At 37.2% G+C, this 26,152-nt stretch overlaps 1 protein-coding gene across 6 annotated transcripts in view; it reads left to right on the top strand.

Moving 5' to 3' along the window:
• The window catches only part of mpp7b (MAGUK p55 scaffold protein 7b), a 41,050-nt gene extending 24,896 nt beyond the window's left edge, over window positions 1-16,154 (top strand). For 5 of the 6 annotated variants that reach the window (XM_056742699.1, XM_056742701.1, XM_056742700.1 and 2 more), the window contains 6 exons: window positions 31-195; window positions 3,109-3,189; window positions 6,515-6,608; window positions 8,208-8,316; window positions 9,098-9,241; window positions 13,638-16,154. In XM_056742699.1, coding sequence (XP_056598677.1) covers window positions 31-195; window positions 3,109-3,189; window positions 6,515-6,608; window positions 8,208-8,316; window positions 9,098-9,241; window positions 13,638-13,835 — 791 coding nt within the window. In that variant the 3' untranslated portion in view covers window positions 13,836-16,154. The remainder of the gene's footprint in view (window positions 1-30; window positions 196-3,108; window positions 3,190-6,514; window positions 6,609-8,207; window positions 8,317-9,097; window positions 9,242-13,637) is intronic. The other variant, XM_056742703.1, reaches the window with a different exon arrangement.
• The last annotated feature ends 9,998 nt before the right edge of the window (window positions 16,155-26,152 follow it).

The following is a 26,152-nucleotide window of genomic DNA, read 5'->3' on the forward strand; positions in this document are numbered from 1 at the left end:
TAAAATAATTTAATTGTCTTCTTTACGCAGCTGGTTTAAGGAGAAGTTTCCGGTTAAGCAGAAAGGATAGCAGGAGTCAACAAGTGAGACAGAAGATGGTTGAAGGACATGGCAATATCCCTGAACTAATATATCAGGAGGTCTCGCCATACCACAGAAAGCCTGAAGACCAGTATCGCCTCGTGCTTCTTACTGGTGAGAAAAGTTCTAGTTTAAGGGATGCGAACTAAGATAATCTGACATTTACCTCATGGTGTTCCAGACTCACATCACTTCACACATAGGAAACTGTTTTTGCCCATGCAATGAAAGTCAAGAGTGTCCAATGCATTCATGTGCAAGGACATTTAGGTATTATAAAAGTAGCCTAATTCATGACTCAAATGGTATATTCCAAGAACATGACAGAAAATCAAATCAAATCATTGAACAATACATAGATCTCATCAGACCTCATTGGTTCTTGTCTCGTGTCCAAACGTCATGACAGAAGCACATGAGAAGAAAGAATCTGGATAAGGGTGTATGAATGATGACAGAATTTTCACTCTTGGCTGAACTGTTCCTTTGAGGAAATTCCATAATATTTAATACTTTGAACATATAGAGATACAGAAAATGCTTGAAGAGATACATTTACATAAGGATCTGTGGACTACGAATATTGTTTTCTTTATACTGTCTGCACAGTGCACATAGACCTGGCTCTGCAGAATGTTCACCTCAATGACAGTTCCAAAGACAGACTCGAAATTAGCAACAGAATAGGCGTGCTTATCCTCCAAACATAAAAGAACTGCTTGAAAATGGCAGTCAGCTTTCCATACAGCTGGAGCCACTATGTTATGAATGTCATTTAAGTCCCCTGTTGCCACAGTCTATCAGTAGCAAGAGTTTAGAAAATGACCATAATCAGACTTTGACATTCCTTGACCGCAAACTCTTGAGCTGTCTCTTTATGAGTTAAAATATCATACGTCTGTAGAAAGTTTCCATTGTTTTAAAAGTAGTAACTATGCCTGAGAAGTCACCAATGCTCTGTTATTTGCATAATTATAAATGCATGATATTCTACTTAGAAATCCGATGAAGCGTGTGAGGTCACTTGAGCTTTTCCATTTTTTTATTCACCGCTGAAACAAAAATGTGTCCCTGCAGGAAATTTCGAGCATTCATTTTGAGATACATCAACAGCGAGAACAGCAGCTGGCAAAGATGCGAGAGCGAATGCGAGATTTCTTTCCCATACAAACATCAGAAAACGTACAGGAGCACAGTGATCTCCAGCACTGAAAGGTCCCAAGTGAGCCTTGGCAAGGTTGACCAGAGGAGCCAACATGTTCATGGCCTCCATGAAATTATTTCAAAAGAAAATCGCTTCAACGAGGTCACAACCTGCTTTGTCTGCCATTGACATATTGAGAAAAATACCAACAAAAGCACTGTGTGCACCAAAAGTTCTTCAAACGATTTGTCAGTCCTGTTGATTCTGTATCAACAACTCGCAGTTTTGCAAGAATCAAATCACTGTTATTGTCACACAACCAAAACACAAAAGTTAAGTCAAAGTCCGTTTATGAAAGTCGCAGTCGTTGCCATGTTTGCGACGCCTCAAGGCAGCTATTATATCACAGCAAGTCAACAGTCCCATCTCCTTGAAGGGTAAAATTGCTGTCAAAAATCACAATGAAATAGCACATTTCCAATCAATAATTAAACCTGATGTGGACTGTCACATAGCTTTGGTTTGCTAAAATTGCACCAAAAATCACCTTTTTGGAAGTCGCTTCAGCTACTACGCACAGGCTGGCAAGCGCCTCACAGGAGCCCAGTTCCAGAGAATTGTCAGACTTTGCTGATGGATGAGGTGATTTTTTTTTACTGGAAGGCCGGACTGTCTTCTCTAGAGTGGCCATATTGAGCGTTGCATTCCTCCTTATTCATTGTAATGGCAGTGCCGTATATTGGCAATATACAATATTATCTTTGGTTTAGTAGTGGGTACATTTATTTGCTCCATATTCCTATCAAGCATGATGTGTATAAAACATGTTTTTTAAATATACACAATATAGGACATGTACCTGCTGAAATGTCTAATTCATTCATCACATTTCTGTGTAAGGTAAATATACAGTGTCTTCCTTAATATGTTTGTCTAACTGACTACAGATACAACTTGCAAATATTTCAACGACCATCAATCCACAGGTTTGCTTGCGAGATGAACATCAGTGATGCATGGACAGCTGTTGACAGTGAGGTCAGGCAGGAAGCCCATGTGAGATCGAACTATTATATGAAACTTTTTTTTTTTTTACCGACAGTGTGATTTCCTACCTTCTTTCCACTCTGTTAAACTCATCTAGTACTGGGCCAAACTGTAACTTGCGTTAGTGTTGGCTATAGGCATTTCATGCATTATAAGAATGGGAGGAATTTTCAGAATAAAGCTCCACACGTAGATGACCATTTTCAGCAGGTGGTGCGGCTGCATTCTGTCTCTGATTTGTGGAGATGCTCCCGCAAAACATCCAGCATGGCTAGTGTTCGCGGCTGGCACACGCGGGTATTCAGTCTCTCTTGAATGAGCACCAGACAAATTCTTCATTTTCACTACGGCAGTATGGCTTTTCCTTCTGGGGGTGTGCGGGCCAGAGCAGAGACTGGAACTGTGTTCTGGAAAGGGTACAGGACGGTGACGGGAGCCACAGGCTGAAATCAATACAGCATTACCCCATCATCCCTATGCTTACTGTCCAGTGATGGAAAAAGCAGATGCCTGCCTGAATAAAGGGCCACTTCATGGCCCAGACGGTCCATGCACATTTTAAATACACTACACGTCCGCCTACTTTTTGGTACTACGCTGCTTGTGTGCCACTTAACCAGCCAAGCCTACAGTCTGTTATATGGGTTTTACTTTAAAGAGAAAATGTTTGGATGGAGAATGAGCGGAATGACTGTACAGCATGATGAAAGTGTTTTTTGTGGTACTGATAATTTAGATAAATGCGTGTTTATATTCAGTGAGTGTGGACTGCATACTTTACTGGTTTGTCAGGATTGATTAACTGGTGATAAACTGTGTGTGTGTTTGTCGAACAGGACCCAGTGGCGTTGGTGTGACTGAATTGAAGAGGAAACTTCTACTCTCTGACCCAGAGCACTTCAGTGTGACTGTGCCATGTGAGTTCATATAACATACGTGCAATAAATCAGTCTGACAGCATCTGTCTGTTTTGAACAACCAGTAAGACTTTTGTGTAAACTTATTGAGCTGCTTGAAATGTAGCTCACTCCTCCAAGCAAGGGAGGCTACTTTAGATGATGAGTAACATCTTGCACAATATCAAAGAGTTAAGGCAAACTACACTATAAGCTACAAACTACTATCATTATTTTGTGGGAAACCATTTTGTGGGTTTTTGAATGAATTAGCTCAAAGATGCAATCCACTACTTTATAGCAATCTCTTAAACATAAATACTACAGCCCAGTCTGCCTACTTTAACTATGCCGTAAAAGAATGTATTGTGAAAAGTATATTCATTTTATTGCGTAGCAAAACAGCATGCACACATTTAGACCCACTAATACAGAACGGAAGTTTTTCATTTTGTATGTTGTACGTTTACAGCTCTTTTTTTTATTTAACAACGCGTCTACACCGGACGGTGAATCCAGTGGGGACTTAAATTTTAATTATAATGGATTCTAATGCGTTCTATTATCTTTTGACGCATCGCGCCGCGTCCGGTGTAGACACGTAAGTATTTATTAATTTATTATTTCTTGTGTAATGTTTCCTGTTTACTGTACATTCATAGATTCAGTGACTATCATTTATTTCATTTTATTAATGTAGTGGAGCGTCACTAAACTCCATCTCTCATGCAGAGTTGTGGGTAATATGGACCTGCACTTCGAATTTTCACTAGGAATGGTAGACAATCTGGGTACTTTGAGAATATTTTAAAGAGTACATATTACGAGATCATGTAAATTACATTTCATGCTGTGTGTAATGTTGCCATGTGTGAATGTAAGCAGTCTGCCAAGTTGTAAAGTCGAAGGTGAATGATTCACAAAGTTATTGGCTTGGATTAAAGGGAGTCGACCATGAATCAAGCAAACGAATCGTGCCCTAGTCCGATTATCAAACTGCGGCGGATTTATGTCACAACATATAGTCCCCGCCTACGTTTTGCTAGGACTGCCCGTGAAAACTTCACTCTTCTCCCCCAAACACTTTATTACTTTCCATATTGATCTTTACGTACATGTAAATTCCTGCAAAATCTAACCCAACAGCTCTAATTTTAAATCATTGTTACATGCTTATTGTTGTGAATCAGGACAAGGTGGGGACAGTTATGATAAAAACTTTTTTAGATATTGCTTAAAAAAGTAAATTATCATTTACTCATCCATCTTTATAAATGTTTTTGTTCCAGTGAACACAGAGAAAGATATTTGGAAGAATGCTTGTAACATGTAATGTGTTCTTGGCCACAATTGACTACCATAGTAGGAAAATTTATATAGTAGTCAAAAGTGCCCACAACTGTTTTCCTTCATTCTTCTTTGTGCTCAACAGAACAAAGAAATTTACGAAGTATTTTCCTACCACAAAAAATGCAATGGTTATTTTATGTGAAAGAACTTACACTCCAAAACATTGAGTAAATTATAAACAACAGAGTAACTATTTAGTTAAATAAACTTAAATTATATATATACATTTTTGAGAAATTTACTTTAGGATTTTTAACCGAATGAATCAGTTAAATGATTTGAAAATATTTTATTAGGTTAATATAACTGTTTATTTTTTGTGATATTTAGTCACATGAATAATTTTTTAGAGTGTAGTGTTTGGTTACAAGCATTCTTCTACTGTAAATATCTTTCTCTGTGTTCACCAGAAAATAATTTTTATACAGATATGGAGTGAATCCCGGTGACACTTTAGTTTAGGGACCTATTCTCACTATTAACAAGTTGCTTATTAGCACATTATCAGAATTTTGGCTTTTTATTAGTACTTATAAAGCACCTAATCTCACCCAATACCTAAACCTAACAACTCAATTAGCACCGAATTAAGAGTTTATTATAATGTATTGTTATAGCGAGAATTTGACCTTAAAATAAAGTGAGAAACCCATTGATAAAACTTTTAAAAAAAAAAAAGCAATAAGGTGTTTTTTCTTGTTGCCATTCATTGGAAAAAGTAGCATGTTATCTGCAAAGCAAAGCTACACAATTTTGAAAACAACTTCTGTGACGCCACTATTTTCCAGTAGCGTCACTAGTTTTAGTTAAACACTCGACAACACATCCCCCAAGCGAACAAACAAACAGGAATCAGCAACAGTTATATTTTTCAAAAGGAAAACTCATATGCGATGAATAATCTGTATGTAGACCATCACATTTTTCCACACTGATGCCTAAAGCTGTATGAGACTGGCAGGAGATGTCAGAATCAGATCCACGCTGCCACTCGGACTGTCTAAGAGTGATGTGGACAGGCAGTAATCACAGCCACTAACATACTGTCAATGTAGGGATAAAGGAAGCAGCGTCACTTTTTCTCCCTGATTTGGAAACCGACCAACGTTCTGCTTTAGGTTGGCGCGTGTCTTGCCTGTTTCTCTTTGGAAGCTCCAGCTAACAGCTTGCCATATTTGTGAATGTGTTCCAAGCTTCTGAACTGCTGCGAACAAACTTAGTGCCTAACCATGTATGACATTTACATTTATTCGATTTATGGAGTTCAACATAAGTTAGCAATTTAGCAAACAGGTACATGGCAGCAACAGCTAATGATAACCTCATCTAATTCCTCTGTTAGATTCTATTTTCAGTGGAGTGGAATAATAGCTTTTGTAACAGACTGCTCCTGACCCCAGGGGTCTGTATAAAGCCTTGTACTTTAAAGTTGACATTCTAAAATACATTTTATTTGCTGTTTAATATCTGGGAACAGCATTATTTTGATGGGTTTAGAGATGGGTACAATTGTATCTTAATAAATCTTATCATTTAGTTTGTTTGGCGATAAACAAGACTGCGTGTGATTTGTATAGCTGGAGGATGTGCAAACACACACACACACACAAATCACAATTGGCCTGACTTGATGCCCCCACAATGGCGTTAAAAGTTTATAGTTTATTTTGGAGTATGTGAAGAACGTTTGGACAATAAGAGTTAGGGTGTGTGGCGAGCTCCTCAGGCCTTGTTAAGCTCACCTCTGAACATACTTTCTGCATGACTCAGGCTAGTTAAACCAAGCCTTCATACTACATAAATTTCATTCAGCTTTGGACACATGCTACTAGACTTGGTCTCTGTCATGTAAAATGTCAATGCACTCAAAATTTAAAAGTGCAAGTGTGTTTTGTAAAATGATTTCATGACATTTTTAATGATAGTGTGAACCAGTAGAATTTGATTTTTATTGCATTAAGAAAATTAGTGCTAGACTGTTATTTATTTTCAACAGATACCACTCGGGAGCAGAAAAGGCAGGAGAAAGATGGTGTGGACTATCACTTTATATCCAAGCACACATTTGAGAAAGATATTCTTAACCACAAGTAAGCTAATGGACCACGAGTGCCACCCAGGCATGTTGTAGAATCTTCTTGATGCTTTGGCTGCATTGCTTACTTGTTTAACCTCTTTGTCCAGGATTGTTGACCAAAAAATTTGCAAATGACAGCAAAACTGTAGATTTGTCATTTAAATATTAATAATATAAAATAATACATTAACAGTTTGTTCTCAAAATATTTTCTGTCACACAATAGGACTCATGTATGGTATATTTTTTAACAACCCTTTGCAAAAAATCACTTTCACAAAATAAAAAACTAAAGATTTGTTTAATAGGACTAGTTGTTTCTATCCCACAATTTCAGCACTGTTGAATTTCCTTGCCATTAAAGACAATTAAAGGATAAAACAGAAACACTCAAAACAAATCAAGAATTTAACATTTTAATAAATTGATACATTTATATAATAAATATAATATTTTTTATAATAAGTAGTGGGTTACTACAAATAGTGTCTTATTTTAACCCATAAATTGTGGGACTTATATTTTCTTTCCCTGTTTAAATCTATCTCTTAAACGATACACGATTTACAAGTAGACTTCTCAAATCCTTTCTTAAAAGATGCTCCTGGAATTTGAATCACACATTTAATCCTTGTTAATGCTTTAAACGCAGATCACAACCAAAATTGACAGGAAATAGGCTCCTACTTCTCCCATTTTCACTCAGAAATGAAAGGAAATCTCAAAAGCATGTGTCTGCGAACAGTGTCACATTATATTCAACTAAAAGGATATTTTAAGAGCCCTTTGTGGTTTGAAATGACTTTTTGTCTTGTTAGTTGTACGTAGAGACAGATGTCAAAAAGAGTAAGACAGGAATGACAAAGAGCAGACAGACAGACTTTCCAGAGAGACGAGCTAGAAAGAGGAAACACGGGCTGCTTTTTAAATCACTCTGATTTACCATCATCTTTGATTACCATATAAATGCCTTGAACCCAAATGCCAAAGCCCAAGTTATTGCCAGAACTCGGCAGTATACCACTGCAGGAAAACATAAGTTTTTTAACACTACATCACATTAATAAAAAACATCACATTTGTATTCTTTATTCTTCCTCGGAGACCTGACTGGGTGTTTTGGCATCTTTTTTCAAATGTTAGATCAAACAGGACTTCGATTCAAAACTTTGAAAGATTGGATAAAACACTGTGCTAAAGCGTTTGGATATTGTTTTAAATTTACCACAATTCACTCTAAATGTTCTCTGAGATGAAAGACAAAGTTTATTTTATGTCTCATTTTCTCCTTTTACTAAATCAGAAATGGAGAATTAACGAGAAATATGTTGAAACAATAAATGTCCAGCTAAAAAGAAATGATATGGACAGTCAAACTGTGATAATGCACTTTGAATGTGTTTTGTTTTTTTTAAGCAAAAAAGTGTTTTGCTTTTTGTTTAAAAAATCAAACATTTAGAGATTTATGTTTGGTTTGAATACCCCGATATGATTTATAATCAACTTGTTTATCAGATATAGCCAGAACTTTTAATCCAAAACACTCCAGCTTTTAAAAGGGTTGAAATGCTTCATATCCCCCACTTAATCCACTCTGAAATGTTTTATTTAGGTTTTTGGAGTATGGTGAACACAGTGGGAACTACTACGGTTTGAACATAGATTCGGTGCGCAGGGTTCTAGAGGAGAGAAAGGTGTGCTTGCTGGATGTGGAGCCTCATGTGAGTAAAGATCTGTTATGTTTGCCAAAAATCATCAGATCAGGTATTAATGCACAAGTGTTATCAACGGCAACACCACCTTGCGAAAAATATTTGATATTATTAAAAGGCCACAGATTGAAAAATTAACACAAATACCACATTTTGCAGTTCTTCATAAGCAAGAGTCAGAGAGAGAAAAGACTGAAACGGGGATAAACAGAGTTTGAGAGCCAGGGAGCCCTATATTACATGTCATATTTGTTGACTTTGGAACATAGACTCAAGGGCAGGAATTATGTCATTCTGGACGGGGAGCTTCTGTCAGCTCCACTCCAATTGGTACATTTCCTGTGGTCTGATTATTTTTCATCAGCTTGTAACATTTATAGAAACATTCTCACTGTATTAACCAGTATACTATATGGGCACATATTTGAAATTATGCATGGCTGATGCAAAAGGCCTTGTGCAGGATTTTGGTCAAGTGTTCCATTCTACTAAAGCCCACACATGTTTTTCTGACCGTGACCTTTTTACTTTGGAGACATAGAAAAGAGTTTTAAAAGAAAATGTTACAACAGCATGGAAACATTGATACCAATGTCTGTATTCTTTTCAACTATATATTATTTTGACAAGTACCGTTTAGTTTACAGTGTTCCTGTAGTTTAGCTAGTAGAGTATTGCCTGCAATGGTAAGGTAATAGGTTCAAATTCCCAATGAATATACAATATACTGATCCAATTTATAGCCTAAAATCATGCAACTTCTTTCCATTTGTTGCTTCTATTTTAACAGGTTATAGAAGCCTTAAACACGAGTGAGTTTAAACCCTATGTTGTATTTGTGAAGCCTCCATCAATAGAGCGCTTGAAACTGAGCCGGAGAAAAGCAAAAGTTCTGTCAAGTCCAAATGAGAAGAAATCCACAAAAACATTTACGGTAAGAGATCAAAAATGGGAAATGAAACAAAGGGGACACGACAGATTTTGATTTTGAGATTGAATTTGTTCGATTTGGGTAAGCCGGAAGTTATCTTCGTGTGTGTATGTGTTGCAGTTAAAAGAAGCCTGAAAACCCTCAATCTTGCAGTGATTGACTAAGTAATTTTTTTTGTAATTTCGTATCGACACCCTGGCCGCACTGGAATCATATGCTGATTTAATTAAAGACTTATTTGAAACTGTCAGGACACATAAAGAGATGTCAACTACGCTGCAGAAGATGGGTATCCAGCGAAGTTCTGAAATGAGACGAGGCTGAATCCAGCTTCTTATTCGCAGTTTCTTATTCACGCTTAGCTTCTTAGGGACCATCTCGCGTTTCTCTTCTTTTACGTTTTTAAAATAAAAACTTTTTTGTGTGTGTGTTTCTGTGTGCGCGCGCGTGTGTGTGTGTCTGTTGGCGTGTGTCTGTGCCTGCCTGCGTGCGTGTGTGAGAGAGAGTGCACAGAGGATGGGCTGCTGCTCGCTGTCTAAGTCATGACCTGCTGAATGCCCCTTGAGATGACCGTGAACTTCACGTGGAACCTCCATCACCCACTCCCCTTAACATTCTCTATATTACTTTGATCGAACAGTTTTTTTAGGCAGCCTATGTCCACCATGAATATTAATCGAATCCAAAAGTACCTACATGTTTGAAAGTGCAATATTCTGGTGCAGAACATGCAGTACGGTTTATGCATGAGTAATTTACGTGTATATTTGTAAAAAAAACATAGTATACACCGTTTTGTTATACTTTGCATATATATAATTAACTGTTTTTATTCTATATATTTATTTTTTCTATTTCCTTTGTTTGTCTATACTGTATTTTTTCATTCTGAGCTCCTGAAACCACAACACGTTGCTTGTCTTTGTGTGCACAATTTGAAAATAAAGCTTATTCTAATTTTTTACTGATCCATTGTTCTTATACAATTTATTATACTCTTGTTGGTCTTAGCCAGTGCATTATACACACATTATATTACTGCTATGTAGTTACATGTATATATATTTAAGTAAACTTTGACACAGAACTGTGTTTTTGTACAAGTATGTCTTTGATGGTGCGTTAAAAGTTCCACAGCTAGGTTACACCTTGTCTTGATGTCTACCGTCATGCAAGAAAACAGTTTTACTGTAGCATTTTTGGGTTATTGGACAATTTGGGGTGCCATATCTCGAGTTCTTTGAGGGTGCGTTAGACGTTCTACATTGGAGTTATACCCAGTATTCATGACTAACATCTAGCCAAAAAGCAGATATTTTTATTGTAGCATTTTGTAGCAGAACTTCGCTGGATACCCATCTTCTGCAGCGTAGTTGACATCTCTTTATGTGTCTTGACAGTTTCAAATAAGTCTTTAATTAAATCAGCATATGATTCCAGTACGGCCATGGTGTCGATACGAAATTACAAAAACAATTACTTAGTCAATCACTGCAAGATTGAGGATTTTCAGGCTTCTTTTAACTTTTTGCAAATGCGGCAAACTTCCAAGTGCAACACATACACACGAAGATAACTTCCGGTTTACCCAAATCGAACAAATTAAATCTCAAAATCAAAATCTGTCGTGTCCCCTTTATTTCATTTCCTATTTTTGATCTGAGCATTAAATCAAAAGTACGAAAAATGACCCGTTATTTGTTTTTTGGTATCACATTTATAAACGAATAACGAAATAACAAACCGTTTTTTAATTTTCAGATTTTGGAATCTCAATTGAATATGAAAAGAACGAATGATACACGGATTGTAAGAGATAATAATGAATGTGGTGTCCTGCTACGGCCACCTGTGATTTTGCACATGGTCAAAAAGAGTACTGTTTGAAAGGATTGAGTATACGACTGCATGCATGTGCTTTTGTAGTAGACACTGTACTTGTAAAAAGCAAAGTATATTTTGGGGATCACAAGGTCTGAACCTGCAACTCAATATTTCCACATAAGATGGAAGAAAGAAGACAAAAGAGTTGCTCCATATCAATAGACAAGAAAAACTTTTATTCTACAAAATAAGAATAAGTGGAGGTCTGCCATGTTAAGAGGTCTGACCAGTTGAATGTTTCATAATGGCATTATCAATTCAAAATTTGTTGCATCCACTTGAAAAAAATTCTCAGTACAAGGACCAAACCCACATTGCAACATTAAATTTATAAGAGGACAGAAAAATCATTCATTCTCAATTCATTAGCTTCCTGTTGTCCACTACAAGTACTCAACAGACCCATCTTCTTGACCTTACTTTGGCCACTCTGCCGTTAAATGCACCTCTTTGGCAAAGGTCCCTTTTAAAATCACTTCAGGGTGGGCTGCAGGTGCCCCGCGAGCAAACAGGTTCACCGTCTTACAGTCCCCGCTTTCTGTTTCGAGCTTGGACTAGAAGGTATGTCGGTAACCCCATGACACACTGCTGTGAGCATGAGCACCTTAGTCCACCCCAGAGTCTAATAAAAGTCTTAGGTCATCCCTCCCACACCTGGATGTTGTTCTCCCATAATACAGGCTCTCAGACGCCCTCCGGTGCAAATGTTTTGCTCATCGTTCCATTATTTATCCAGTACTGACATTTGGACCTTCGGGTTGTCATGAGTTACACGTCCTTACATAAACTGCAAAGTGAAATACCTTCTGAGAGACCCAAAGACAGATTTATGGGTGCTGAAAGATGTGTTTGATCACTAGTTTTGAGATAATCTACAAAAAAAAATGTTGAGGAATTGTGGCCAATGTGGTAGTAAAAGCAGAACATTTCTCACACTGACCTTTGCCATGAAGGAATTTAATAGGAACTCAGACATACACTCTTAAAAATAAAGGTGCCGAAAATGTTCTTTACAGCGATGCCAAAGAAGAAATATTTTTGGTTCAAAAATGGCCATTCACTCAAAAGAGCCATCTCGTTCTTACCCTTTTATAATTTAAAGGGATAGTTCAGCCAAAAACTCAAATTTGCTGTTTATTGACTCACCCTCAGGCCATCCGAGATGTAGATGTCATATTTTAGTAGAACCATAAAGAAGATTGTTTGGTATATCACCAGCCCTCTCTGCTTCATATAATGGGAGTCTATGGGGTCCACCTGTCTAAGAGTTTCTAAATCACATCTTTTCAAAAAGCGGCTCCTGGCCACATGTTGACATTTCGTGAAATGACTCGCTCGAAATTTTCATAAATTTGAACGTAATTTTTAATAATATGAGCCATACTGTACAGCCTCAACACTCCCTTTCTGCAGGTGGCGATATTTGTACCAAGTACTACAAGAAGAAGATTGCGATTGTGTGCAGAGGCTGCACATTATGGCTAATATTATTAAAAATGATGTTCAGTTTTATGAAAATATCAAATAATTTGCTTCGCTTCACGAAAGTCAACATGTCTTTTTGAATTATGTGCTTTAGGAACTCTTAGACAGGTGGACCCCCATTATATGAAGCAAAGGGCTGCGGATATACCAAACAATCTTCTTTATGGTTCTACTAAGAAAAAATCTCAGATGGCCTGAGGGTGAGTAAATAAACGGCAAATTGGAGTTTTTGGCTGAACTATCCCTTTAAAGAAATTTTTTTACCACAAAGAACCTTTTGTGAAACAGAAAGGGTCTTCAGATGTTAAAGGTACTTTATGGAACCATTTAGACAAAAAAGGTTCTTCTATGGCATCATGAAACACCTTTATATTTTAGGTTGTATACTAAATTTTACTGATGGTTTTACTCATATCACATAATTTCTCTCCGTTTAGGCAAAGAAAGTAAATACAATATTAAGTTTGTGGAATTGATTTGACTAGATAAATCACCAACTCAACAGTCCTATGCACAGTACAAATTATTAACTAAAACTTTTTTTTTCTCGAACCTCATGTAATAACACATGTAGAATAATATTTACATAAAGTCACCAGAATGAAAATAGAAGGGAAAACCTAACATTGTATCTTCATGTTTAACTACAGGTGGCATTTAATCCAAGACATAGACGTTAATTTCGACTTTGCAAAAAATAGATCTTAAAAATACGAATCCTTAAAGTGTCTTAAAACGCAGCAGTTACTTATTTCTACAATTAAACAATGCAGTGCTATTGTCATCTTTTTATTAAAACAAAAAAATATTTATTCATCCTCTTGCATTTTCAAACCGGTATGACTTTCTTTCTTTAGCAGAACACAAAATAAGATATTTTGAAGAATGTTTTATCAACTGGCCCCATTCACTTGCGTTGGTTTTGTGTCCATACAAGAAGTGAAAGCGGCCAGTTAACAACATCATTATAAATATATTTTTTCATTTTTGGGTGAACTATTACTTTAATTCAGTCTATTTTGTTTTACAGGAAAATGACTTTGAGGATATGATTACCAGTGCCCAGGCCATTGAGAGTAAATATTGCCATTTGTTTGATAAAGTAACCATCAATGACGACTTGGCCGTGGCTTTTACTGAGCTAAGAGATCAACTCAGGAAGATTGAAACAGAGAGTCACTGGATCCCACATTCATGGGCTGATGTCTTAGAGAGCAATTCATGTTGACCACATCGTTTATACATATAACATTTTGACAAAGTTTTGGAGATTTTCGGGATTTTAAAGAGCACTTTATATCATTGTAATTATACACTACATGCAGTGTCCTGACCAGTCATGAACCAATTCCATTCAAATCTGCCAAACACATGATAGTGTGTTTATGTTGTAAAACAAATAACTGTAGAGTATTCTCGCCCTCTTTCCTATATACATTATGCTATATTACTGGATTTCTACGTGTATTGCTTTGGTGCCCATTGTGGTTCATGTTTTGACATTAATCACTCGCAGACGTGGAATCTCTTTGACAAAGACGTGTTCTCAATTTGGCTGAAATGAGGTGAGGTAGGATACGGTATACTTTTTAAGATTGCAAATACAAGTCTGAACAATGGATTATATCTCTGAAACGCATCCAGGTAGATCTATGTACCAAACATTTCCAATCCAAGTTTAGATTTGTTCCTGGCGCAGTTGAACTTAACCCAGGGCTTTACAAGAAGTTAAATGTCTTCGTGTTCTTGAGGAATGTTAATGTTTGCAGATATAGGAGGTGATCCATGGGTCAAACTCTCCAAAAGACCAATGCAAAGCACCTCAAGTTATTCCACACGTTTGTGGAGAAGAGGTTTGAAGCAAGGTGACCTTAACTTTTCCCCCGGAACCAAGAGAAGGAAGTGTATTAAAGGAGAAATAGTTACAGGAACGTTCCTGGGGTTAACTTGGCTGCCTGGCCAGTGTGCGTGATAGAACTCCAGGCATACTTGCCTTTTAGCTTCCTATAAAATAAGATTAAATTTAACAGACAGACAGATTCCTATGCTATGCTATGCTATGCTATGCCAGATTTACATACAGCTGAAAAACAAACTTTTAAAATGAATCAAAATTAAAGTCACTTGAATTGACATTATTTTAAACTGACCTAAAAACGTTTAACCAATTTCAACTAGGTTTTACAAAGTACATTTAAAATGCAACTACATTTTATGAATTATCAAGCCAATTTGATCAAACTTGAAAATTTAAGTCAGCTTTAAAGCTAAAGTTTTAAATTAGATCTTTTTGTTTTAGTGTAACACAGAATCCATAGTTGCTCTTTACGTATCGCTCCCATTTTGTGCTGCTGTGTGGCCTTTTTCTAACAGGCCATAATGCTCTCCACAGTGTTTAAAACCACATTTATTAATACACCTGCTGCGCTAGCAATCTCAGAAACCTCTTCTTTAATAATACAATTACCCTCATCCTTTAAAATCTGGAAACTACCATTTCCCACTGTAAGTTTCGATGTATCTGCGGAGGATATAAAATTATTGGTGAGTCCTGGCATATCTTAATGTCCAACAGTGTCGTTCTTTTATCCTTCTGTAATTGAGTTATAATGGCTAGTATAGAAAACAGAAGTTTGGACAGAGAGCCGGATACTGTATTTGTCTGGTTTTGTGTGGAGGAGTTGCCTGGGTAGGCAGCCCAGGCTTTGTGGCTTTACAAGAGGTCAGGTTCCTTCACAGGCTGACGTCATGGCTATTAAAGGGCTATCTGAACAGCCAGGCCTGAGCGTGTCAAACAGACCGGGACGGTTCATGCGCTTAAACACGTGCACTGATGATGCCAATAAAAATACGGCTAGACCAAGTAGAGCTGTGCACAATGATTTCAGATAACTGATGTATTTCAATAAAGCAACTACAATGGGGAACAAAGGATTTGTGCTTTCACGATCACAATAATCAGTGTAAGACGATGTGAATGTTAACTACATCAAACAAAACATTCTTTATCCTCACTGAACTATAGTCGAGTTCTGTCCCTCATTAACTCGCAGTAACAGAACAACCATTTGTGGTCAGCCGAGAGAAACAAGACATTCCAGCCACGACTCCATGTTTACAAAATGCAATCACACAAGGAGGAAGTTATTTTATATGAGGTCGTGTCAAACATTGTTTTTAGAGCAGATTGACTCATGATGAGTGCTAAAACATAGTAGGCTAAGAAGTGCACTAAACGGTCTTCAGTGAGCCACACCTTCTCTTGGACAGCACAGAGGCGGCACACCTTTTGCCAAACCATGCAATGCTCAGAGCCAGAGTTAGTCTAGAAACTTCAGTCAGAGCAAAGTGTTTCATCTCCAGAGATCTACTGCTAAGAATACATTATTTACGTTTAAGTGAATATGAGATATGAGAATTTAGATTGATGATTTCAATGTTTCAATTTAAATGAGATGTTTAAATGTTTTCAAAGACAAAGATTTTGTTCGAGTGCTTTTAAATACTTTCATAGCACCAATACGTCAATAAAAAGAACCCAAAATAATGGAAACGTTTCAAGAAAAAGTTGTAATTTCAAACCTGTATGACTTTCTTCTTTCTTTCTAATATTTTGAAAAATTGTCATTACCAACAATGTCAGAATCCATTCATTTGCAATGGTTTTGTCTCCATACAATAGAAGTGAATGGGTACCACCATTGTAGAGTAAATGATGACTGATTAAAATGTTTGGGTATACAAGCAAAATGTTTTATTTGTTCATAAATCTCTCCCACTTCATTGCATTTGTGTTAGCTCAATGCAAAAACAGCTCTGTGACTAGAACTAACAGTCCTTTAGCAGGCCATTGTCTGTTTCCAAATGCGGATTAGTTGAAAAACACCACTCCTCCTTGACCTTCCTGTAAGAGGTGCCGTGTGGATCTAGCAATGCTAAAGTTGTGGGTTTTCCATAGAACGCACACAAACTGATAAAACGTACCTCAAACGCATGGCATGTTGTTTGTATAAAACCGCCTACCAAATGCGGAAATGTTCAAATATTTGTATACTGAGCATCGGCGTACTGTTACGAGACTGCACACCGCTAACATCGCCCTGGTGGGCTACACAGGTGTACGTCTAGGCTTTTCTCTTTTTCCAGTGGCATGATTATATTGGCCATGAAAGTGAAGAATTCCCCACAAACTTGTACTGTATAACCAAGCACGCATAGATTCGTGTCTCTTGCCGCCAAATGGCGAACTAAAGCGTGTAATCATTCTGACAGCTGGACAGTTTCAATTAAGCGTAATTTATGGAGACTTGAGGAATACAAGACACACGCTGGAGAAGCGGAGGGATTCTAAACATATCGAGAGCCAATCACAACAGATTCAGGCAGAACGGGCCATTCTTACAGCTGACTGGAGCAGATGAGATCGATTAGTTAATGAACCACAGTATTCGGAGTGAATCTGACCTCAGCAATCCTGTGATCAATAAAGATCAAGATGGATAAAACAGACCACCTCTTAGAATGAAATATCCTCGGGATGGACGCGTGCCACAAATACTTCAGTTTTATGAGAACGTCACTTAAACTTGAATCACAGAGCATTCTCGACAAGCTGAGCTTGGGTCATGATAATAACCGTCAAACCGCCGTCCTGTGTGATTCATTGTGTCCATTCATTTAAAAACACAAACCTTCATTGTGGTATTTTGCCCCCCGCTAGTAAATGACAGACTGTGTGCTTGTTTTGTCGAGCTCCTCCTTCATGAGCACGCGACCCTGAAACCAATAAGAGTAGCCTCTACGTTCCCACTGGGAAGGATGTCTGTCAAACTGACTGCTTCCATACATTCAATTCAGTTTAAAACATTCCAGAAAACGGATGTGCCACTGCCAGTAACATCTACCTTTACCATCAACACAGCCCCTGACGGATTAGCACTGCAGTTTGACTCTTCTTTTTCCACTCAAACTCATGATAGACTATAAAGGCTGGATCTGCCACAAACACCCAGATTTTGCCGTTTCATGAGAAAAATTTTGCCCCCCAAAAAGAAAGTCAAACTCTTGTTTTTCCATATGTGATTTATGGCTATATGCGATCATTTCTTGTTAGTGCAGAACCTTTAGGTAGCATGTGAGCAGAGCCATGAGTCTGTGGTTTTAACGGACTATGACCAAGAAGCACATAAAGTGCAAGAGAAACCTCCTGTTTACCTCTCACCAAATTATTCACTGGGCCATTCAGTCTGGATCCAGGACTTAAACATGTTTTACTTACATTTCTCTCCTTTGTACTTAATACACATATATTATGTGCGGTTATGTGCAATGCATGATGGGATATAATGTCAACAGTGGGATTTGTTTGCAGAATATAATTTTATGCTTTGTATTTTTGTTCTCTCTCTCATTGTTCTTTTTTCTTTTTGTATTAAGATGTGGTGTGCTTTCAGAGACAATTGTGGAACATCAAGAATTAAAGAGAGTTCCTAAAGTCCCAGTCCTTCGAGTGCTTAGAAAAACAGACGAAATCTACTTAACTCTGTGGAAGGAAATCCTGATGTTTCACATACTTTCTCTAAAAGCACATCTACGAAAAGAACAAAGTCGTCCTAAGCATTAAATTAGATTCTGTACACAAAATCAGCCTCAAATCCCTCTGTTGACATTATTGCAATTGCAGTAAATGATGCTCTTTGTAGATTTTCTTTGAAAAACCTTAATAACATTCATGTCGTCTTAAGAGGTGACTTATGTTTGGTTGCATGCACGATGGGATGAGGATTACAGGTGCACTCACTCATATTTCTGTTTATGTAGCGCTGGCTACTATGACAGTATGATGTAATTTCCTTGTGACATCTACATGTACTACAGAATTGGAACTTAAAATTATTTCCACAGTCATATGATTCTTTCTTTCCCTTTTTCTTTCAAAAAGACACCACAGTGCTTTCATTTCTGGTGGTTGCATTGTCCATTGCACTCATTCTTCATTTCCATTCATGAATTAAGTCAAATTTGTCCTTACAAGTTGAAAGTCTCAAAAATGAAACCAGCAAGAGCTCTTTAATCCTTATTCTATTGTGCATGCAACCAAGAAACTCCCACGAGTCACTTCTCATATTTAAAATGGCAGAAACATGAATGCATTGAATGTTTTAGTAAAACATCCACAAAGAGCCCTATTTACTGCAATAACCACCCTCGACTTTAAGGTCATCTATTCATATGGATTTAATTTGGGCAGCAACTTTTTTCCAAAAAAAACACCTCTTTATGTGGTCGTTGCAATATGGTGGCCCATTGAAGTGATACAAGACTCCAAAAGCAGGACGCCTTCCTCCCCTGAGTCTCGAAACATGCGTGTAGTAGTTCCTGAAGACACAAACAGACATTGTAAGCAGGTAGGCAAGCGAAAGTGTTACTTCTTTAGGGCCTTGGCATATTCTAGCTCTTTTAGCCAAAAACATCAAATCGAAAAAGAACACGAGACCACATTTGTCTAAAACAGCTACGTTATGTTTTGTCAGGAGATTGCTTTTAACAGCACTGCGCATTCCCCACAAAATCAGCAGGTCCTCAGAGAAGACGGGATTTGGACCATGACTTGAGCATCGTTGATTGTAGAAACTCCCACTATGGTGATTTACGTATGTTTATTTTCCTACACAACGAGAGGCTGTGAAAGAGGCAGGAGCCATCTGGAGTAGTCCTCGGATGGGTATTAATTCAGTCTGCCCTGTTAACGAAATGTTATGCCTTTTACTCATGCATTAGAGGTATGGGAAGAGACTCAGCCATGCATGCTGCAGTGTTCTGCCTGGTAGCTTAAGACATCGGTTTAATAAAGACTTACAGTCAAGTAAAGGTCTGAAACATCTTTATGTTTGCTGAATGCCATCAAGTGTCTCAAGGTAAGTGACAGCATATAGTTATTTAACTACATCTTTTGCAAACTAAGAAAAATAAGAATAAGAATGAACTGTACTTTAGTAATTGGTTAAATGAGGAACAGTCAGACATAACAAAACTCAATTTAGTCAGTATAATACATATTTTGAAAAGTTGATCATACGTAATACGGAAGAGTGGCATTATAAAATATACTGGATTGCTAACACTTTCAACTAAAAAATTCATACAAAATTCCTATGCATGAAGCCAAATTTTATGTTATTCCACCGTGATGTGAGATTCATTTTCCATTGCAAAATATCCTAATTTGTGTGTCTGGTCTTCCATTTTGGATGGTCTTTATGGGGGATTAGGCCTTGAGTTGTTTATCTTGGTTGACTTTGGAATATCGGGAGTATTCTTAAATCATTCTAAACCTACAAAAATGAAGATGATATTTAACTCATTTAAGGCAGAAAGGCTCTACTACTCCTTTTTCATTTGTAAATATCTTTTGCAGGACGATTTTAAGAGTTTCGTGTTGCCTGGTGGCGTTTGATTCGTGCAACTATTTTGGGATTTGCAATTGGGCTATTATATTTATACAATAATTGCATGGTTTTACCTGTCATCATTTATTCACCCTTATGTTGTTCAAAACGTATGTGGCTCTTTCTTCTGTGGAACACAAAAAGTGACATTTTGAGGAATGTCTCAGTGGTTTTGTGTCCCTACAATGTCATTGAAGCCCAATGTTGATTAGTTACCAGGTTTGGAAAGACAGGAGTGTGAGTAAGTGATAAAAGAATGTAAATCTCTGGGAAAATATCTCAGGATTACATTCTCTATCTTGCGAAAAATATGAATGCAAATACAGTACAAATCGACTTACTGTCTCTAACCAAAATCTCTAGTATTTCCAAAATGAATGACGCTTCAGTTTCTGTACAATGATGATGTTTACCACATGGCCCTCCACCATTCTGTGAGGTGCCAGCTGCCTCACACATGGGCCAAAAGCAGTTTGACACCAAAAGTTACTGTAGACCTGGATAATTATGCCGTCATCATTCTAATCATCTTCAAGACAAACTCATTATCATCCCGACACCTCATTATGCTCCATTTGGACTGAGGTATACTCTAAACAGGGAGTCATAAATAACAATGATTACAATAATGAGAGCAGTAATTGCAGGTGCAGTTTCCTTCACGACATTAACAGAGCTCCATGTTCAACACTGACCCGTGATGCGTCTAATGAGAAACGTGAAATAACAAAAGATTTGTGGAGGTTCACCTCCTTTCTGGATCATATAGTAAATTGGCTGTGAAAGGCATAAAATTGCCTATTGCTTGTCAACGGAAACCAGCATGATGCTGAATAAGAGGAGGTTAATGTGCTACGAGGGGATTTCGTCCTGTAGCTGAGACCAGAAGTTATGAGCGAGTGCAGAAACATAAAATTGTCAGCGTCGAAAAAAGCTGAAACACCCTGGCTGTTAGAGTAGTATCCAGACCCAAATAAAAGAGTTTTGTTTACCTCTGTGATTTAGGATAGATTGCATTTGTAACTGCATGATGCTCTAACACCAAAAAGCCCTTAGTGTGAAAGCAACCTGAAGAACCCAGAAACAGGAAGAGGGACCTCTTGACACATCCTCATGACCCTGAAAATGATACATTTATGCTAATTATCAATGACTGCTTAGCTGGCAAACACGACCCAACTCATTAAGGAAGTGAAGAAGATGTAGGCCATGAGATGGTGGAACCATGTGTTGTAGCCTATGGTATACCCACAACTCTGTGGAAAATCATGTGGCAGGGATACTGTATTTGGACAAGAGGACTGGGCCTGAATGAACATATGGGAGCTATTTGTTGGGTTAATGATGCATTAGTATGAAAATGTGATTGATGGCAAAGTCATAATTATATGATATAGTAACTGCAGTGCTAAAACACCCAGGGACTTCTGGGAGTATACGTGGCACAGATCAACACATTCGCAAAGCAATTAATCACCGGAAAGGCACGTTGGGCATTGACTATTTACAGTAGGCTGGTCTTACTTTTAAGTACCAAAAGAAGGAGGAACTGAATGTGTAAACACTTGGTAGAAGCACACTGACGATTGACACTGTCTACAATGCGTACAAATATAACTGGTTGAACTTTTAACTACATAAATAGCGGTAGCATCTCAATACCCATTATTTGGCAACCAAAGAACAGGAGAGTCTTGATAAGCCTGAAAATCAACAAATTGAATTCGCATCAACAGATGTTTTCGATGAATATATACTGCAATAAAATACTACAACACCAATCCAGAATGAAACTTTCTTACTGCTTATAAGTTCAAAAGTGCACGTTGTAAAATGTATATATAGCTCTGTAATAAGTTATTTAAAACCAAATTTTGGAATCAGTCTCGTGTTCTGTAAATGCATTGCTTCATTTGATTTGTGACCATGAAATCCCTTTGCTGCTGATCGATAATGCAGGGAAGATATTTGGAAGAAACTCAGTAACCAAACAGATCTCATCCCCCATTTACTATCATAGTAGGGAAAATAAATACTATTGGACTCAATTGGGGACAAGATTTGCTTACTGACATCTTTCAAATATCTATCTTTGTGTTCAGCAGAACAAATATATTTATACAGGTTTGCAACAGTGAGTAAATGATGACAGAATTATTTTTTTGGGTTGAACTGTCCCTTTTACACACTGCACGCTTGCTAATGTCCCAGCTTATGTTATACTCAGAGAAAGGACACTCTTTTGTAGCTCTTATACGCTGTCATTTAGCAGGGGGAATTTTTTTTCAAACATAATGTCCAAAACATTAGTGGTCATGTATGGTACTAAAATAGCTAGCCCTTAAAGAGAGCCACCTGCAGAAGAGCAGACAGAATTAAACCTGTCCCAGTTATTGTCCTTGCCCTCAATACATTTAGCTGCTCTCAAATAGGTTAAAAGAGCAATTTTCAAACATAACTTCAATGCATAAATCGTTGAACACTTTGGACTTTTAAATACAGAAGCAAATTCTGTACATTTTCCCCAAAGCCTTTTTGTGTCTTGAAGATTCACTATGTCCTGGCACCTTTGGGGCATGAAGTTAAGACTTTAGACGTAAAAAAATATTTTTAAAAAATAATTTGTAGTCTTCGGCAACATAAAAAATGATAAATGCACAACTTTGTAGGTTTCGTTGACTGGCAGAACATTAAGGCACCCGGTGCATCTTTCTGTTGGACCATTCCCCAGCTAATGGGCAAAACAGCAAGTGTGAGAAGACACAAACATTGATATGTCATCATGTTTAATTTACTGTACTCTGTGGATATTATTCAACCTTGGAAGATTTATTAGCAAAGAAAAACATATGACGCATATAGGCTCCACTGGGATTTGACATTTTGTTAGACATGGAGATATGTTGATTAAAGAATGTTTAAGAAATTATGAGTAGACATTATTTAGTTAGTGTGGTTGTCGCATATGGAAATGAAATTACATCAGCCAACCTGCAAAAAGCAATGTGATTCATATCCTACTTATAATACAGAATAACCATTTTTGTGCAGCACATATTTTTATGACTTGTTTTTTCATGTACCAACAATCTAATCTGAAGTATATTTGTCTTTATACTTCTTTTCTTATTTTTACATATTTTCTTATCTTGACCTTTTTTTCTTTATTATGACAACACTAGGAACACGTTGGAGTAAACATTGTGTCAATTTTGATTTCATGGTGCTAAATCATATAGTGACCAGCATCTACTTCCTACTACTTATATAACCTTGCCCTCCACATTAAGTCTTCTCAGCATTTCTGTCTTATTTTTGTAGGGATTGGCATACTTTTCTGTGATCACCATTTGACTGTGGTAAGAATTAACATTTAATTTGCACATTTCATGTCTTGAGGGTAAAGGATTTATATTAGTAGAAGGACAGAGGTCTAATATTAAATGGCTATCAATTACTGAACTGAACTTAGATGAGACTTCCTGCTCGTGTATGCCTAATAGTCATTTACTATGGTAAAAGGAGGTGAAGAATCACTTATTAGGACCATTTCTTACATGACTGGTGTCACTTCTTAATGTACCAGTACCACTTTAAAGCCAATGACAAGGTAATCTGTATGTCTGGCAAGCACCAGGGGGAAATGTGATCTGTCTTGGCGTAGTATTTATTTAGATAAGACATGTGGAGTTGGTTATAAAAGGCCGGAGACAAAATGCTCTGCTTTGTAGTCAGACAGCGATAGCCGGCTTTGACCTAAAACTGTGCTGGATGAGGATGTACCCTGATATTTTACATCCACTGTTGCCAAGCAATTATAGTTATCATTTCATCCTTATCATTACAACCAGTGATGCTCATTAAAACAGCATTTGCTATGAATAACTAGACAGCTAGAACAGGGGCTCCTCATTTGATCCCATTTGGAATTGCTCGTTTTTTTATCTGCACACCAAACCCACTCACTGGATCTCACAACAGCAAATGATAATCTTAAGTATAATGCATTGTGCTATATAAACTATTTAGTCCTCTGCAATGTCTTGCTGTTTGCCAGAATCTCACCATCAAGCAAATAGTTGAACCTGGAAAAATGTGTCTCGAGACCTGAGCCCGGTTTGGATGGAACTAGTTTTAATGGAGGGGGATAGAAAAATGTGTGTTTCACACATGCACATCATTATAAATTTTAATACATTTATAATCTTTCTCACAAATTCTGTATAGACTTGTGATTACCTGCTGTTCTTTAGTACTGTTAATGTTATCACTTCCGTGTGTGACGTCTCGCTCTTCTCAAAGCGCTTGACCTCATGTGTAGAAAGTCTCATGAGAATGCGCATCTACTTGCAATGTGGATGTATAAAATAAAAGCACAGCCAAATGAAGTAAACTATTGACCGCTGTTATGTCAGTGTCATGTGTGATACTCGCCTTATATTTGCAATCAAATTCTTGATGTTATAATTTATTGGCCATCACATAAGTATATTTCAGTGGATAAATTATAAACAGCTTGTTCTATTAAATCATTTGATGAATGAAAATAATAATAATAAAATTACATCAATAAATTATGATAAAATAATAATACAATAAATAACGACCAGACACTCCCTCTCACATCCAATCAGTACATGACTGCAGGTGATAAAAGTATAAAAAAACTCCCCGTCTCATTTAAATTTTAAAATATACATTACAATACAAAGGTCATATAAATCTTCAACATCTCTGCTGACCTCACGTGTGACTGCGACCCCAATGATGAGATCCTCGCTACGCTAGCCATAACAGACCAAACTAGAAACATGAGCTGTTTATTCCTCGACATTTTCTAAGTTTTTTCTCCACTAAGATTAGACTCAGGCCTGTAAGTGTAACTATACACACATTTCATGGGATAGTGCCACGTACCGCATGCAGTCGCCACAATTTTCAGTACAATGCTGTATCTGTGACCAAAGTCCAGCAATCAAAACTGGAGATCAAGAGATGCTGAGACTATTAACTATATGACTCTAAAGGCCTGTGGTAGATATGATGCAGTGACAGACACTTCTATTCAGATGAATTCCATGAGAGTATAAAAGCGATTTTGTCATTAACTGTATGTTCACTCTTGGCTGTTGGAGATCATTTGTGGCTGTGGTGTTTGTGGTTTTGAATCTGCTCTAATTGGTATTATTGCAGTAAACTCTTGTTGCCCAAAGCTTTTTTACAGACTCCTGTGATGAAACTGAAGCCGTTTTTGCAATGCTTTTTAACAGCTTCATAACCATTCTCATTAAAATGTTACCTTATGGCCTGGTTTCACAGACACGGCTAAACTTAAGCCAGGACTATGCCTTAGAATTAAGATATTTATGTTGCTTTTATAAAAAGGCCTTTGAAGAATACATTACTGGTCGGCCTCTTGAGACAATACAATGGCACTGATATATTTTAAGATATTTAAGGCAGGTCATACATTTATTTTAGTCTAGGATTGGCCTTAAGCCTTGTCTGTGAAACCATGCCTAAATAATGTTTCTCAACATTATATGAACACATGTTTTTGAACAAACACAAGAGCTGATGCTATTGGTCATGGTATAAAACTAGGGATGCACATTAAATTAAAGGCCATATCGGTATTGGCCGATAAATGGTAATTTTAATGTTATCGGTATTGTCCGATAATAAAATTTAGGCTGATATATTATAGCCCATTATTCATAAATCATTTCCTCTGGTTAAACTTCTTCAGCTGCACACTGCTCACAGTTAAAATGTATGAATGTGTAAATTATAGAGACAAAAGCATATTGTTTGAATGAGACTGCTGTCTGAATGCTTTCTGTCTTGAGACCTGTTAGACATGGCTATTAAGAAAAAAATTCTGACTTCTCTGGAAGAACATCTTTAATTTGTTCATTAAATAAAAAATATACCAGAAACGTTTGAAGGTTAAAGAATTGTTAACTGGTGTAAAGTAGGCTTGGTACATGATTTTCAGAGGAAAAAGGAGAGCTAATAGTTACCTTGTTTTCTGCAGTGCAATGTTTTCAAACAAAGCAGTTGTCTACTTTTGCCTCTTCAGTCTTAGGGACTTTTA

The sequence above is a fragment of the Triplophysa dalaica genome, chromosome 3 (assembly GCF_015846415.1).
Source record: "Triplophysa dalaica isolate WHDGS20190420 chromosome 3, ASM1584641v1, whole genome shotgun sequence".
NCBI classification, from domain to species: Eukaryota; Metazoa; Chordata; class Actinopteri; order Cypriniformes; family Nemacheilidae; genus Triplophysa; species Triplophysa dalaica.